This window comes from Haliaeetus albicilla, chromosome Z, assembly GCF_947461875.1.
Source record: "Haliaeetus albicilla chromosome Z, bHalAlb1.1, whole genome shotgun sequence".
Taxonomy (NCBI): domain Eukaryota; kingdom Metazoa; phylum Chordata; class Aves; order Accipitriformes; family Accipitridae; genus Haliaeetus; species Haliaeetus albicilla.
In genome coordinates this window covers 26172033-26188936 of record NC_091516.1, presented here as the reverse complement: position 1 = coordinate 26188936, position 16904 = coordinate 26172033, and the positions used below count along the sequence as shown (strand labels likewise).

Below are 16904 nucleotides of genomic sequence, written 5' to 3'. Positions count from 1 at the left end.
GTTAGTAGGACTTTATTCACACCTATTTGAAGTACAAGGTCATTTCCAGAAAGGACATGTATGACAATATCTGGGATTTTCTCGATGCTCTTGACACATGCCCATCTCTGCATTACTGTCATTACTCCTTTCTGCCTGTCTGATTAAGCAATACCTTTGTTTCAGCTCAGAGAATTTTAAATATCCATTGTCAGTGAATGGACTCTTCTTGATAATTCTTAGGCCAGTGCATGATGATTGTGGCCAACTTACAAATCACAAAGCCATCACCTGAGAAAACTGATAACCGGAATTAAACAGAATCTCTGAGACTTGCTTTCTAAAAGAGTTAACCAGCTCGTGACCTAAAGAGGCTCTGGACTGTGTTGGCATCACAGGTCTTATCAATAAATGGTTCTACCATTGCAAAAGACTGCTCTTTTGGAAGCTTTCTTCTATGTAAATACCATTCCCACCTTGTGAAATTTGAGTAATTTCCATTTCTCGCCTGGCAACTACAAATATTAATCTGACACGCTTAACTGCACAGTGAGCAATTCTAGTGGTGGCTGGAATCTGTGTTGATTTCCTGATGTTTCTGAGCTTGTAGGACTCATTTGACATGAAAGCAAATGTTTCTAAATGGAAATGCAAATCCATTTATAAAGAAGAATACATGCTTTTATCCAGTTCATTGCTAATATTCTAACTAACTTTTTTTCACTATTTCAGTATTTTCTATTATATATTTAATACCAACATATTCAACAAATATACATTAGAAACATTTCTCCTTTCTCCAAGAAAATCTACTTTTGGGTACACAGCTAAGCATTCGCTCAGCTCTCAGATTATAAGATTCTGCTCTCCAAACAAGAAGGCCACTAAGGAATATTCCTTAAATGTCTGAAATGGACAGTGTATGAAAGCTATGACTTGTTTTTCATTGGTTTTAGTAAATTTAGATATTTTGTCATGAATTGGATATCAGATCTTGATGTTTCTGTGTAGTCTGAAGTAATTTAGAATCTGGTATATGACCCTAGGCATTAGGATGCTAACAATTTAAAATGTAGGCCTCACTGAGGTCTGAATGAAAAAAAAAAAAAGTTTCTTCATTAAGTGCTTATTGAAGCTCCTATTAAATGCAGTAGAAGATCCCACTGATTCCAGTGAAAGCTGAATTGAACCTGAATCGCTCTTCTGGCACTATGGAAGTTGGTTCAGCAGGAGGGACCTGTGTATATCTGAACTAATACGTCACATTTTTTTGTTGTTGTTGTGATTGCATATAACTACTTTAAGTGGAATATTACATGACTATGCTAGAATTAACAGTCCCTTGGTGTGCTGTAATATTTTTTTTAAATCCTCACTAAACATTGGTTATGATGATGTTGATGTTTTCTTTCTTACTAGGTTTGAATGCTACATAACGCAGTCATTTTGGGGATTATTTTTGGTCTTGTTTGCTTACTCACTTGCATTTTCTTTACATGTGTCTTTAGATCCTGTTAGAGAGACATTTTTTTTGTTTTCACACTATTAAACTTAGGAAACTATAAGATCCTCTCCAGAAACTGTTACTCATATGAATAGTTGTTGCTCAAGTTGTCTTATCAAAATCAATGAGATTACATGTGGGTGTAGAGACTGCTTATATGAATAATGGATACTGGCAAACCTTGTACATCTCTAGCATTAACCAAATAAGGTAGGTGAAAGTATCAGCATCATGCCTGGTTCTGGACAAGTTGCATGCTTCTTTGCATTCAGTTAAGCATGTTGTAGACAGTGGAAAGTCATCAGACTTTGATACAGTACAAAGTTGAGGACATGTGATCTAGGTTCGCCATACAAGAGCATTGGATTTAGTGCCTACACATGCCATATAGATGAACTTAACTCACTCTGAGATATTCCCATGAGTCATTTCTTTATTACTCTTCAGTAAATTATATTGGTGATAGAGGAGGAAATTGCTTAAATCAAGTCTCATGAGAATGTCAGTTAAATGAAAACATTGTATTTACTGTGACCAATAAGAGCTGAATTCAGATTTGTAAGACAAAGTACAGCATGAAAAGGTTTATTGCTGGCAATATAAATGTTCACTGGAAACAGTATGACTACTGTAGGTCACTGCATTAGTCATTTTGAATGTTATAAACTCTCTTGCTATTAATGTGCTTAAGAGTTTTATATTGATGTTTAAATAACTGGATAGAGATATAACAGTATATCTAACTTGGTGCCCAGTTCTTAAATCTTTTACTAATACAAGTAACCCCATTAGATTTGATTGCCCTTGATTTATGCCTCTTAAATTCCATTAGCTTCAACAGAGTTATTTCTGATTTATGGTTTTGTAAATTAGAAGGGACTTGATCCCACTGGGACTGGGTAGATGTTTACAAGTTTCAAGACAGGGACGACAGTTATTAAATATTTCACAATCGATATTTAAAAGGAAATTAATATGGACATTCTTTACTGTGAAACTTCTCTTGCTGTAGTTTGTTAAAAAAGAAAACCTATTTCTTAACCACCCTTTGTATTGTTTGCATGATTGAAATAGCAGTGTCAGAACTTTGTCAAGCATCATTCTTATGCTTTATTATAATTACATATCGGAGAGTACCGATTACAAGAAACAATAATCCTTAGGAGTCTGGAGTAGCTAATAATATATGGAATATGGCAGTTCTGTTTGCTACTTAAATAAACATTCATGATACTGCATGAGTATCCATCCTCATTCTGTCATCATTTTACATTTTTTCAGTGATACAATGTGAAATAGGATTTGAAGTCAATAAAATAGTGACAAAGCTCATTTCAGGCCATGCAGTATATCATTTAGATATGTTAAATTACAGAGTAGTGAGTTAGGAAAGGGAAAAAAAAAAAAGATTTCTGAAAGCAGTGGCAATTTAGTTGACCCCTCAAAATGTTTTAGGTATTTGTTTCGTATTCGATAGCTTCATTATGGGGGCTGTTTACTGAAACAAATGTTACCATATTGCCTAACAGTTTCTTTGCAGATACAATGTTTGTTATGGCTTGAACTTACAATGCATGATTACTGTGTTTGCAGTCACGTGAAATATTGCAGAGATTAAGTTTGTTAGTACAGCAGAAAAGAAATACACTTTGTTGCACTCATTTTTACTTGGAGAAGTAAGGTGGTGACTCATTGGGCTTCACAAAAAGGGGCATGAACTACCAGTTTACATTGCACTGCTTTCTGTATTGAAAAGAAACAATAGAAAAGATTAATGGGAATGAAGGCAGTAATTGATTTCCATTTGAGAATTTTCATGAAATGTGTAATGTTGCCCTGGAACTGCAAACCCATGGTCACAGGTTGCTGAGCAACCTTGCATTGCTTTATTTGATAGGGACATGAACTTGCCAATTGCTGCGATGCCTCCTTAGGCGAAGCTTGTGGTGACACTGGGGTTGGAATTATTAATGCCCATCGTTGTACTTGCATTGTAAAATTTCATATGACAGATGTGGAAATGGCTTTCTTTGCTTATCTCCCACCAGCTTTTTTAGGCGAATATATCTGTTGGAAGACCAAACCTGCACTTCATACAAAAGCCTCCTCTCTCCACTCCTGTGTGTCCTGTCCCCCGCCCCCCCCCCCAATAATTAAGGACTCCATGTTCATTAATTTTTGGCTACTTTTTTGAACATTGTTCTAATAGTCGCAACCTGTTTATCAGTCCTAGTGAGGAAGTGGATGAAACTCTTCCTTACTGACTTTAAAAGAAAGATTTCAAGTACTATAGTGATATTTCTTTCAATTTAATGTTTGAACAATCAAGATAGTGTCCAGATATCTTCCACTTCTCACATTTTATTCATTCTTAACTTCAATGAGGACATATTTACCCTCGTCTCTAGAGAAGTGGTACCACATAGTGAATGTTCAGATGGTATCGATGCACAGCACAGTTCAGATTCAAGGAGGTCTGCCAGCTCTTGTCCTCCTGTAAAGACTGATGCATGTTCTTGTTCTCAAAGCTGCAACACCAAAAGGCAGGGGCCAGGCTCAGGCTCTGCTTCTGTCATGATTTTTGGAAGGAATACATATTTACTGTGGTCTCATGTGACCTGTGGCGTGTAAGGCACAGTTTTCTTCACTGCTTATCCATGTAAAACTCAAACAGCATTTTCACCTGATCTTTATTCAGGCAGCTTTTTCTTGGCTTTATTTACCTGACATGTGTCTTCAGGATATCTCTTTTTATGATTTGGCTTGTGTATTCTTTTTTTCCTGCAGCTAACTGCTCCCTCCTTTCAGAACTCAATTAATAAGGCAGAATATCCAATATCCACGGGATTTATATGAATACATAATCCAAAAAAGATGCCACAATCCTCTTTGGAAGGATTGTTCATCCTGTATAGTAGGGTAGATTAAATTAATAAATCTTACTGTGATTTAGCCTGTATTAGAATAAAGCTATGATACAGTTCTAATTTATATCTTTTTAATATCTAAATTCATATCATCTCCTGAGACCTGTGACCTCTGTTATGACTTGGTGCTTTCCCATTCTTCCAAAGATAGTTGTACTGAAACTTAGTTGTGCTACATGACAAAACATTTTTTTTTTTTGATGAAGCAAAACATTTTATGTTGCTATTTGGTCATTAGGGTTTTTTTCTCTTTTTTTTTTTTCCCCCCAAGTAATTCCACATGTTAAATAAGGTTACCAAGAGAGCATTAAAGTACTGGAATCTCAAAAAGTAGAATTTCATTTGGCAATACTTGTTTTAAAATAAAATTGTACAAAGTAACCTGTATGCAAAGGGTATGATCTGGGAAGCTTTTTCTGATTTACCTGAACTTTGTAAAAGTTATAGGCCGATTATCAGTCTCAGAGGAAACTTAATTTGTTTTATATTGCTAAGTATATTTTATAATATATTTGGAGTAGAACATTTCTCTATTTAAAGAAGTAGAATTTTGGAACTCTAAACATATTTTAGAATAAATCTAACTAGGAATTTAGAATTCTACATTTAAATTTAGATTTTAATTTGAATTACGTTTTAATTATAGTTTAGAATTGAGACTTTAAATATGTTTAGATTATATTCTGGAATGCAGTAGAAAGCCTTCAGAAGAAAACCTATTAAAGAAAGTATTTTCATAGAGGTAATAAAAAATTAAATATACCAACTTATGTCCACTGCAAACTGAAATATTCCTTTTATGTTCTTTTTAATCTGCATTTTTACTTAGTTTAGCTATGGTAGTGTTTTCTCAGAATTTTAAAGCTTCCTAACAGATACATAAAAAATCCCAAATCACATTAGAATTTATGAAATTACTTTTAAAATCTCAGCCTTGATACCGAATTAGAATTATATCAAGAATTATAATTGACCTCAGGATATTGTTACTTTTTTATCCTACAAACAAAGGCACCTGAAAAGTTAAAAGACTAGAGAGCCTATGTTTATTTTTCCAATGAAAGAGTTAATGTGCTACGTTCTTTTTAAAGCAAAATACAGCAGTATGTAAGCAACAGCAGTGACGTTATCTGAGAGAACATAATGCAGAGCTGTTTTATTTTAATGGCTCTGTTACTCATTTTTGACATTAACTGTTTAAAAAACCAAACTGTACTTTCCTAGCTCAAGGTAAGTGCCTAGACAAAATTTCTCCATTCAGATAGCTGAAACACAGAGGAAAGATACAGAAGTCCAGAGTGGCATATGTTAATTCAGTAAGTTGATTTGTTTTTCTCCCTATTTAAACAGGAGAAGGAATGTCAAAGGTGAAGTGGTAAAGCATTAGCGTGTTCCTACCATGTAAAGAGATACAACCTGATTTATTTCTATGGAAATTGTGATGTTTCTGCTGTAATAGCCATATGGTTTAATTTATCTGCCTGTTTTGGAGTTTTGATTATTTTTTGTATGCAGGTGGTTCAGAAGGGACTCTCCTTTTTCCAGCTAAACTGTCCTGTCCTCCACGCCAAAGATTTAACAAACTAAGTAAAAACTCTTGATTACAATATAGGGTTTTTTCCATCTAGGAGACTCAAAAAATGTTTCAAGAAGGAGAGGTGTGTTTAAGACCAAGCCCAACTTGTTCAGTGTCACTATTCAGGAACAGCAATGCTCTGCAGACATATCAGTTCCCTTTAAAACAAACCTGAATAGAAAGGAATGTGAGAGAAACAAAATATGAACTGGCAAGTTAGGCTATTTCTACCTCGAGCACATACAGAGATGTTTTCACAACTTGGGCTGTTGAACTTCTGTTAGCTAATTGGGCTTAAAATAGAGTTGAGAACTGGGTTACTTGGGCATTTGAGCGTAGCTGGAATTCAAGCTTTCAGAGTAGTCTGGGTTGCATCTGAGGTGACAATCTGTGTTGATACCCACATCACCTTTGTTCTGCTGTTGCTTCAAATTCCTTTAGTAAACTAAGTTTGGGCACATTAAAAGTGCACTTTTTCTCCCCCACTCGGTAGATATTCCTGTACTGTACAGATTCAGAGCCTCTGTAACACAGAGACTAAACATCATTATTTCCATCCTTTAGACTAGTCACTAGTATTATCTTGCTACTACTGCAGCTCAAGACAAGACCATAGTGTTCAGTAGTGCCAGTGGTTTCAGCTTTTTTTAAATGTTATCTGCCTGTAGTAATCCAAGAAGCTATTTTAACTTATGCAGGGTAGTGCAGGATATCAGCCCTATAGGGGTCTAACAGAGAGCTAAAATGTTTGGATAGAGTCCTCTTCTTAAGAGTTAGAATTTTAGGTTTTAGGCTGAGAAAGGTCCCGAGGGCCTGTGCTTCTCTCTCCTAAATATTTCATAAACTGATCTTTGTGAGAACCCCAAATTGTGCAAAACTCAAAGTGGTCCAGTCTTTCACTCCACTGCAGTGAGCCATATGTGGGCAAAATCTGCTATTATTTCTTGTGAATGACACATAGGAGGTGAAATTCCTGATTCTGATGACGAAAAAAAAAAACAATAAAAAAGCTTTTGATTAGAGGGTATATTTGGGACAGAAAGAGTCCCCATCTCAGTCTGGAAGTCAGATGGGGGAGCAGCTCTGTTGCTGTCCTCATGATGGTTGCTTCACCAGCGTCAGCATGATGGAGATCTGTCCGTGCTGACCCAGCAGGGGTGGGAGTTGGGAGAGAGAGCTGGAGGTTATGAAAGTGTGGTCACTATTGCAGTATCTTATGGGAATAAACCCCAACCCCCCAAAAAACTCCAGTACACTGTTTTGCTGCTTGGAACACAAGTCAGGTTCAGGTTGCAGGTTTTGGATGAACGTGCCCTTTCCAGATATGGGTGCTTTAATTTGAGTAGGTCAGTGAACAATTAACAGCCTCTGCAGGGCTTTCTTGCCCCTAAATGCTGAGATCAGAACCCTGTTTTTAAGATATTTAATACTTCCTAAGTCTGGAGGTACACAAGAAGGAAAGGTCATGGCAGTTTTCTGTAGTATCAATGAACCCGTCTTCACCTGTGGATAACAAGGGGCCAACAGGGATCAGAATTAAGGGCTATGGGCTCACCTTCTTCATGTTCATTAGTGGTGTGCCTCAAAGGAGCATAAGCGGTATTGTAACCTGTGTCAACATTTGGTTCTGTCAAAATGCTTTGTGATACTAGGTTGGCTTCACTGGCATTTAACAGAGGGAAGAAAACTCTGGTAATACCAACACATTCTGTTCCAAATTTTTCAGAATGAACATTTTAATTTTTGCTCTGAAACATTATTTCCAGTGTACTTTGTATAATGTGACAATATTTTAAACATTTTAAAGTTTGAAATATAGTTGAAGTGATTTTGTCAAAATGAGATGATGATAGCAAACCTGATAAACTTTCTTCATCTCTCTCTTCTTGGTATTTCCTTCTGTCAAGGACTTTAGCACTTTGGAAATTTGTTGCAATTCTGAAAGAAGTGAAGGGTCAGATCTACCACCCACGTGAGGTACATTGCTGTACCTATTTATAATGGTTTATGTTCCAGGTCTGCAGAGGGGTAGCAGCAGATCTGTGCTTCTTAGGCTCTTCTAGCACTTTATAGAGTTCAGAACCAGATTTGGACCTGATCTGCCTTCCTTTCCCAATCCATTTAAGACGAAAGTTATTAAAGACTGGAGAAACAGGGACCCTTACAATATATCCGCCCATTCACCTGCTCAACAGCACATTGTTTTCCTTTCAGCCCACTGGGACAAGTGTACTTTGCAGCCAGATGTCTAGGTGAATCTTCTCTTAAAAAAAAAAGTTTACTTACGAGGTAAGAAACTGTTGGGAAGGCATCTCTTGGGTTCCTTCCCATTAGCTTGAATGACTTCCCGCTCATGTTCTGCTACATGGAAGTTTTAGTTGTAGTTTCAGAGCTTAGTCAGATATGTCAGTTTGGTGATCATATATATATTTAACATAGATTTAACAGGCAGCTTTAGCATTTGTATTTCCTTACAGAGTTAATGAGGACACAATATGGATGTAGATGAATTTATTCAGTAATTATGTCCTAAATTATCTTAATATTGCCTTAGATTATAGAACTACATATGGAAGAAATATTTTTCAAGCCTAGAAAGCCTAGAAAGTTTGGCTTTTGTTTCATATTATCTTTAAAATTCACACATTTTCTCAACTTCAAATAGAAAATAAGACCTAATAAATATAAAATTAATGTATATGAGGATGCTTTGGTTTTCTGGGATTCCACTGTGATATTGTAGGTTTCTGACTTTCAGGAATTCTTTAATCCTTGAATAAACATTGTATCATACTATTAAAATGCATGTATATATCTATTTAGAATGTTCAGTGATGAAGATTACTCCTAAAGAGAGTAAGTCTCCCCTGCCTCCGCCATCCATTCTCCTTGCTTTTGGCCAGGCAATTCCTCAGGAATGTTTCTCTATTTCTTTTTAAAGAAATCAGGTCCTCCAGGTCAAAAAGGAGATTACAAAGATTTCCCAAGTATAAAACAGTTAAATAGCCATCAGTCTCTAAGGTAGTTAGCTCTGCAATCTGGTGTTTCTGTCCTTGCATTGCTTTTCCTCTGAGAGTGCCTCTAAGACCTGGTAGTTAAAAGTATAAAACACAGTTTAACAAGAACATCCATAATGATAAGTTTTATTATGCTATATTTCCATGGTTTAACTGTTCTCCAAGTGGTCCAAGGATTTGGAAGGTCTAAGTAAATTCCCATTAAGGGAAAAGAGGGCAATAAAATATTTAATAATGCTGGTGTTACCTTACTGTGAGAGGCACTGGCAGTTAGTGAATATGAATTAAATTCCGCTTAAAAGATTTGGGATCCTTTTATTTCATTGGCAGTTATGAACTAAAGCTGTAGATCTCACCATTTTAATTAATTATGATTATTAATAATTGTTATTATCTGAAAACTGATGGTGCCTGGAAGACATGGCGTTACAATTACCACACTTAATTCTAAGGGCTTAATTCTGTCTCCTCAGTGCAAGGTCTCAGAGGGAGGACAGCTGTCAAGCATTACAAAGCCTCAGGCTGTCCGCCTTTGGCTGGAAGGTAGAGCACACAGATCGTTCCAGTCTATTCTGTGGGTTTAGTACTGCTAAACTATAGGACCTCCAGGAGTGCAATTATGTCATCTCCTAAATTTGCTGGTTTGGATGACCTTAGAGGGGTCAGCTAGAGTTTATCTTTAGTAAATATATAAATAAATAAAATCCACAAATTAGTGCAAGGCAAGACGCAGAGAACTGGGTGATATTGATATCTGTGTAGCACAAAGGAGGACAGATGTTTATTTTCCTTAAAATATGACCTTTCTGTTTGTGCAGTTCTGTGCAGTGGTAAAATAGTTACCTGCTTGAGCTGTGTTTTTTCAGTAAATGTGTGTGCTTGTGTAGAGACACACACACACACACACACACAGAGTAGTAGGTTTCTAATTCACTCTGAAGACAGCAAGGTCCATAAAAAGTCTGTAACCTTTGTAGAGTACTCTGGTATGGTGTATGTGCACTTTGCTGATCTCTGAGGACTTGAGCAAGAGTAGCATCACTTTCCAGTAGTTAGCACTTCAACCCTGTTTGAAGCTACTGATGAGTCCAGGAAATGTCCAGAAAGTGACTGATTAAACCCCTTTGTCTCAGGGAAGCATGCCATCACCTGCACTGTTGCTAACCACGGCACCAAATTTCAGTGGTTTATATAAATAATAATAATTCAAAAAGGGCGCAACAGTAGCCTGATGCTAGGGGATATTCAATGTGCTGCAGGCTGTTAAACTCAGAGTAAACTCTAGTTAATGTGGTCAAAAGTGATGCAATAGAAGAGAATAGACTATTTCAGTTGGAAGAAACCTACAACAACCATCTAGTCCAACTGCCTGACCAATTCAGGGCTGACCAAGTTAAAGCATAGTATTAAGGGCATTGTCCAAATGCCTCTTAAACACTGATAGCCACGGGGCATCACCACCTCTCTAGGAAGCCTGTTCCAGTGTTTGACCACCCTCTCGGTAAAGAAATGCTTCCTAATGTCCAGTCTAAACCTGCCCTGGTGCAGCTTTGAACCAGTCCCACATGTCCTACCACTGGATGCCAGGGAGAAGAGATCAGCACCTCCCAATCCATGTCCCCTCCTCAGGAAGCTGCAGAGAGCAATGAGGTCACCCCTCAGCCTCCTTTTCTCCAAACTAGACGAGCCCGAAGTCCTCAGCCACTCCACACAGGACATGCCTTCTGTCCATGCCTTCCACCAGCTTTGTTGCCCTCCTCTGGACGCATTCAAGGACCTTCACATCCTTCTTAAATTGTGGGGCACAGAACTGCAGGCAGTACTCGAGGTGAGGCCACAACAATGCTAAATACAGTGGGATAATCACCTCTTTTGACCATCTGCTTATACTGTGTCTGAGGCAACTAAGGATGCGGTTTGCCCTCCTGGCTGCCAGGGCACAGTGCTGCCTCATATTGAGCCTGCTGTCAACCAGCACCCCCAGATCCCTTTCTGCAGGGCTGCTCTCCAGCCACTCCGCTCCCAGTTTATACTTGTGCCCGGCCTTGCTTTGTCCTAGATGCAGAATCCAGCATTTTGACTTGCTAAATTTCATCTCCTTAATCGTAGTCCAATGCTCTGATCTTATCCAGATCCCTCTGCAAGTCCTCTTGTCCCTCAAGAGAGTCAGCAGCACCTCCCAGTTTGGTATCATCAGCAAACTTGCTAATGGGGCATTCAACTCCTGCATCCAGATCATTGATAAATACATTGAACCCTATTCTGGCCCTAGAATTGAACCCTGAGGAACACTGCTGGTGACTGGTCACCAGCCAGGTGTAGCCCAATTCCCTACGACTCTTTGAGCTCTGCCTTTCAGCCAGTTTTTCACCCAGCGCACCGTGAACCCGCTCATCCCACAGTTGGACAACTTGTCCAGAAGGATGCTGTGAGGGACAGTATCAAAAGCCATACTAAAATCCAGAAAAAACTACATCCACCGCCTTCCCTTCACCCCCTAGGCGGGTGACCTTACCACAGAAGGATATCAAATTAGTTAAACAGGACTTTCCCTTTGTGAACCCACGTTGACTTTGCCTGATGATTGCATTATTCTTTAAATGCCTTGCAATAGTACCCAGTATAATCTTGTCCATCGTTTTTCCAGTAACTGAGGTTACACTAAGAGGTCTGTAGTTTTCTGGGTCTTCCCCCTCTCCCTTTTTGTAGATTGGAATAATGTTGGCTAGCTTCCACTCAGCAGGCACCTCCCCAGAAGGCCCAGGGTTCAGCTGCAGCTCTTTGAGGTGTCCACAAGAAGACTTCCCCATATATGTTTAAGGAGGGTTTATTAATGGGCATGCATGTAGAGATGTGAGACAGGGCTCATCCATGCTATAGAGTTGCACCGCTTCAGCTGGAGTTGCCTTTCAAAGAGAAGGCAGCATGAAATTATTATCGCAGTGCTAATATACTTTAATTAGGCTTAGTCAAACCCATTCCTATTTAATTTATGATAAACTAACTCAGTTTAACTGCATGTTAAACTAAACATAAGTCATTGTTCCTGAAATGAAGATACCAATGGACCAATTGCACAGACTGGGGTTAATATCTTAGACCCTGTTGCCATTTTTCCCATTAGTTGAATTAATTTAAATTGTTGGGGGGAGGGGTTTCCCTCCAAAAAAAGTTCTCCCTCATTCCCCTGTGCTGTTTACATCTTTAAATTTTAAGGTAAAATATTCAAGTGATCCTTGAGAATAATAGTTTTCTACCAATATTTCTTCTTAGTCTACCTTGATATTTTCCTCAATATTTTTGTTTTCTCATATTCTAAGAGCATATTCTTGGAGTGTTTCAGTGGCTTATTTCCAGCTCTCTTTGAACCTTTACTGTTGAACTCTCAAGTTTCCAACATGTATTCTTATAGATGCAAATTCAGAATACTGTTGGGTTTTTTTTTAAGATTAGAGTTTTTGAGTGTTGCTCCATCCTCTCTGGTGATTTCATTCAGATTTATTTGCCTGTTCTCTGAGGTTACCTTGAGTTCCAACTTGAAATGACGGTAAGCTCAATTGCCCCTTTTTTTCTCATCATTAAGGAACTTCTAACTAAATTATAAGTGTCTTACAAGATTCACAGTGAAATAGGTCAAATTCCAAATGAGTTGAAGAGACATTCTCCCTAAAGCCAAGGAGGCTGAATTATTTTTTTTTTATAGGTACGTGAAACTAAAGTTTCAAGTTATGAATGTTTAGATATTAATGATTCTGGAAAGGAAAATTTCTTTGTCAAATTGTGAAGGCTGTCTTAATTTAATATTTACATTGCTACTGTGTACTGATGGGATGAATAAGAAGTATTTTTATTGTACTGTTGTGAAATTTGCAATTTTGCATGAATTAATTTTGTACTTCGAGCTAGTCATTATCCTATGAACTTACTGCTTGCTTTCTTCTACTTCTTTCTTGCCCACATTTGGCAGGAAGAGAAGCCTGTTCCTTTGGTATAGTCTAATGCTATGAATAAATAACCAAATCTAGTGCATTTTACAGTACATTTCCTTAAGCAAACTGGATGGAATGCTTTTTAATAACCATATAGCCATTTGATGATTTTTATACTTGCCATTTGAAGACAGTTTGGATATAGAATGATATAGAATTACTTAAAATACTGCATATAAATTAAACATTAAAACGTAGATACAGCCAGACTAAGCAGCTCAAGTATAATCTTTGGTTATGCAGTTACTGCCTCAAGGACACTCCATCCATTTCATATCATATGTCCTTCATTTGAAAGATGATCACTGGGTTCAAGTAACATTTCAGCACACAGGAAATTGCATAATTTATAGACTTTTAGAAATGAAAACCAGAAAACTGGTTTTCATAAATTAAATCTCCCTCTCTTTTTTTCTTCTCTCCCCTTACAGATTGGAACACTGAAGGATTACTACCACTTCTACCATAGTAAAACAATTAAAAGGTCAGTTCTTTCAAGTAGAGGTACCCACAGCTTCATTTCAATGGAGCCAAAGGTAAGAAAATCCATGTATATATCTGAGGCAAAAGCCTTTGCATTTTTTATATGAAATATCATACCAGAGGACATTCACCTGAATGGCGTATAGCATTACAAGAACTGACACACTATCTATTTGCTAAGGTTCTGCTTCTCATTAAAACAAAGCGAAGACAATACCATGCTATTACATATGCACTATTCTTGGAATATAAGGTCCAACATTATTCATGGAGGAGTACAGGAATTTTGTTAATGCACTAATCACTGTGCTGTGCTTCTCTGCAAAACCACATGTGTAACATTCATGTCTGCAGATCTCCTTCTGTAAATCAACCAGCTTTCAGAATGAAGATGAGCAATGTAGGATGGTATGATGTTCAGAGGAAAGTTTCTCTTGCTTTTTTCTGGTCTTTTTCTGGACTTGGTGTATGAGGGATTAAATAAGAATGCTCTTTTCTGTGGTTCTTTTGCTAGTTCCTACTGATCTTAATTTTAAGATCTGTTTGAAAAATGGTGTCATATCTTTGGGGTATATATTATAATAGGTAAACTGTCAACATCATTTAATTACTGATTTATAGTTAAGTATAATATTGTGTTGTATCTGTGCCCAAGACACACTTTTGTTTTAATCCTTTAATTTCAGTGTTTAGTAGCGTCATCAGTGACTGTAGAATTGGACTTCCTCTGGTTTTCTTTTAGAAAGGAAGTTTGGAGAAGATCTAATTAGCTTTTTTATGCTGTACATGCAACCCACTCTTGCCAACAAACCTCAAAGTCCCTGGTGTTTTTCACTGGAGATAACAGAGTCAAGCTTTTTTTAAGTCCTTGGATGATGACTGTTGTCTGTGAAGGATTTGTCAGGTTTTACTTGACAAATAATTTATGAGAAGTAAAACTTATCAGTAAAATACAGTTTGAATACTGTAGATGTAGAGTGTACAAGTTTAGCATCATACAGGAATACTTCTGCAGTCTGGAAGGCCATATTTAGAGCTGAAGTTCCTCTTGAGGATGGGACATGACTAGGGAAGTGCACATGTTAACCCTTTAATAGCATCAGTAGCTCTGCTGAGCAGTGTATTTTGGGGATTAATATGAAAATGATCAGGGCCTAAGCCTCTGTTCCCACAGGTGCTGAGACCCAACATTCAAACAAGCACCGCACTTAGAATAGGCGATACTGCAAAAGGAAGGGAAAGTGTTCACTTCTGTGTCAGTCTGTACTCTTTTCTATGCGTGCAGAGGTGGAGTGAGTTACACACAAATGCGCAAGTTCACACGCATGTACCACCATAAACTTTGGTGTTACACCCAGCTTCCAGATACCCCTTCTACACCTATGGCAGCCAGCCCAGTCTATTGTGGCCAGAATCATGAGAGACTCTAAGGCAGAAAAAAAATCAGAGCCATCATTTATTTTCCAGCGCTTTCCATGTTAGGCTGTTTAGGTCTTGTCCCCAGTCTGTTCTGCTGCTGGTAGAGAATTTCTGAATTTCTGAATCATTATTAAATATCACTTCAATATTGAAAAGCTCTAGTGAGGGTTGTGCAAGGTACTCAACCCTGTTAATGATTCTGTACCCAAAGAGAAGCTGATGGTCTAATACTTAGATGTGGCAAAAGTGTTTGTGATTGGCTTTGTGACTACTCAGCTGAACATGGGCTTGGGAATTCTTGTGTGGCTGCAAACATGTCAATATATGGACATGTATTTGTAGAATAAAAGACGGTTTGTCCTCAGCGTGTATAACATTTAGTGATTATTAAGGCAGACTGGAGATCTAATTTTAATATATAAGCTGGACCTTTTAAAAACAAAAGCTTTAATCTTAAATGAGGCATATTGCATGGCTGTAAGAATTTTAAAGGACCAGTACTATATGCTATTATATTTATGAGTGTTACTGTATCTAATGCCAATATTTGCAGCAGATTAGATGGCATGTGTATTTGTGAACAAAGGAACACTGTGGTTTGTTTACTTTCCAAATCATTTAACAGTAGTTTACTTAATGCTTAAAATCCTCTCGATGTAACACACAATTTCCATGTAACATGCACACACAATTAACTTGATCTGTGCTTGCTTCAGATGTGGATCACTACTTTGCTCCTTTATGAAATTTTATATGATGGAATTTTTACTGAGTGGTAGTTCATTAAGTAATTAACTGCATATAATGGAAGAACTGTTATGAAATCTGGTATTTCTAAACTACTTGTGTGGATAGTTTTTAATTTCACTGTATGAATGCACAAAGATATACAGGTAATATAAAATCTTGCTATTGTAGATTTCAATATATGAATTGCTCTGAAAAACTTTGGCTTGATTTTTTTTCTTCTGGAAAAGCCTCTTGACACTTATAAACAATTCGAATAGATCCAACAGGGGGCATAAACTGAAGACGTGGATTACACATTTTGACAATTTTCTTGGCATTAAGCAAGCATTAATCTGTATTTAGGTGCAAAGATAAAGGATATGCAGTGTAATACATTTGTCCATTATGATCCACATCCTTGCCTAGCAATGCTACGTGTTGTCATTTAGAGATGAAATGGATTAAGTAGTTTTAGGAAGAGATGCCCAAATGAGGCTTTAATGTCCATAACATAGGTTGTCATGTAGAAAATTTGAAACATAGCTTTATCCACAGCATCCTTTCCAGGCCTGTGTATAGTTACGTGGTGTTTCCTATGTGTTGATAGAAAAACAAAAAAGTGAGAGAAGTTTGTGGATTCAAAGCAGAGATTAGTACTATGCATCAAAGCTAAGCATTGAATGAAATCTATTACAGAGGTTTCCGGTCTCTCCAGCTGATGTGCTGCTTGTGGTTAGCCTTTGGCAGGGGTAAATGAAAGCACCATACCATGAATCGAGAGTCTTTTTTAGCTTCATAGAGTTTGCTCAGCAAAGTTATTTTGGTGATGCCACAATGCATGAAACAATGAGAGCAGGAGCAAAAAGGAAGTGGGAAGATGGACAGAACCAGTCCATAGCTGAAAGGTATCCTGAAGCTCTAATTCAACTATTAAATTGTTGAGTTTATTGCTGGTAGACCCTCTATTGAAATCAGACTATTACAGCACTTGCAGGGGTGGGAATAAAGAGCTGTGGTGCACCTCTGGGTTTGCCACACTAGTGAAACAAAGAGTCACAAAGTGGAAAAAATTGCAAAGAATGATTGTTACCTCAGTCTGCAAGTCAGACTTTATATCAATACAAAGCATAAGGAAAATCAGGTGGAGCTTTTCTATCACTGAAGAGATTGCAGTTCCAATGAAATGTCAGAGTTGAAGCGCCTATGCATGACAATAATACATAGAAGTTACATGGACATTATAGATGAGAAAGCTGTCTTTTTATACTGAACTGTTACGTG

At 37.4% G+C, this 16904-nt stretch overlaps 1 protein-coding gene across 2 annotated transcripts in view; it reads left to right on the top strand.

Moving 5' to 3' along the window:
- PCSK5 (proprotein convertase subtilisin/kexin type 5) overlaps window positions 1-16904 on the top strand; it is a 264696-nt gene that overhangs the window by 13297 nt on the left and 234495 nt on the right. For both annotated transcript variants that reach the window (XM_069775866.1, XM_069775865.1), the window contains exon 2: window positions 13424-13528. In XM_069775866.1, the coding sequence (XP_069631967.1) occupies window positions 13424-13528 (105 nt within the window). The remainder of the gene's footprint in view (window positions 1-13423; window positions 13529-16904) is intronic.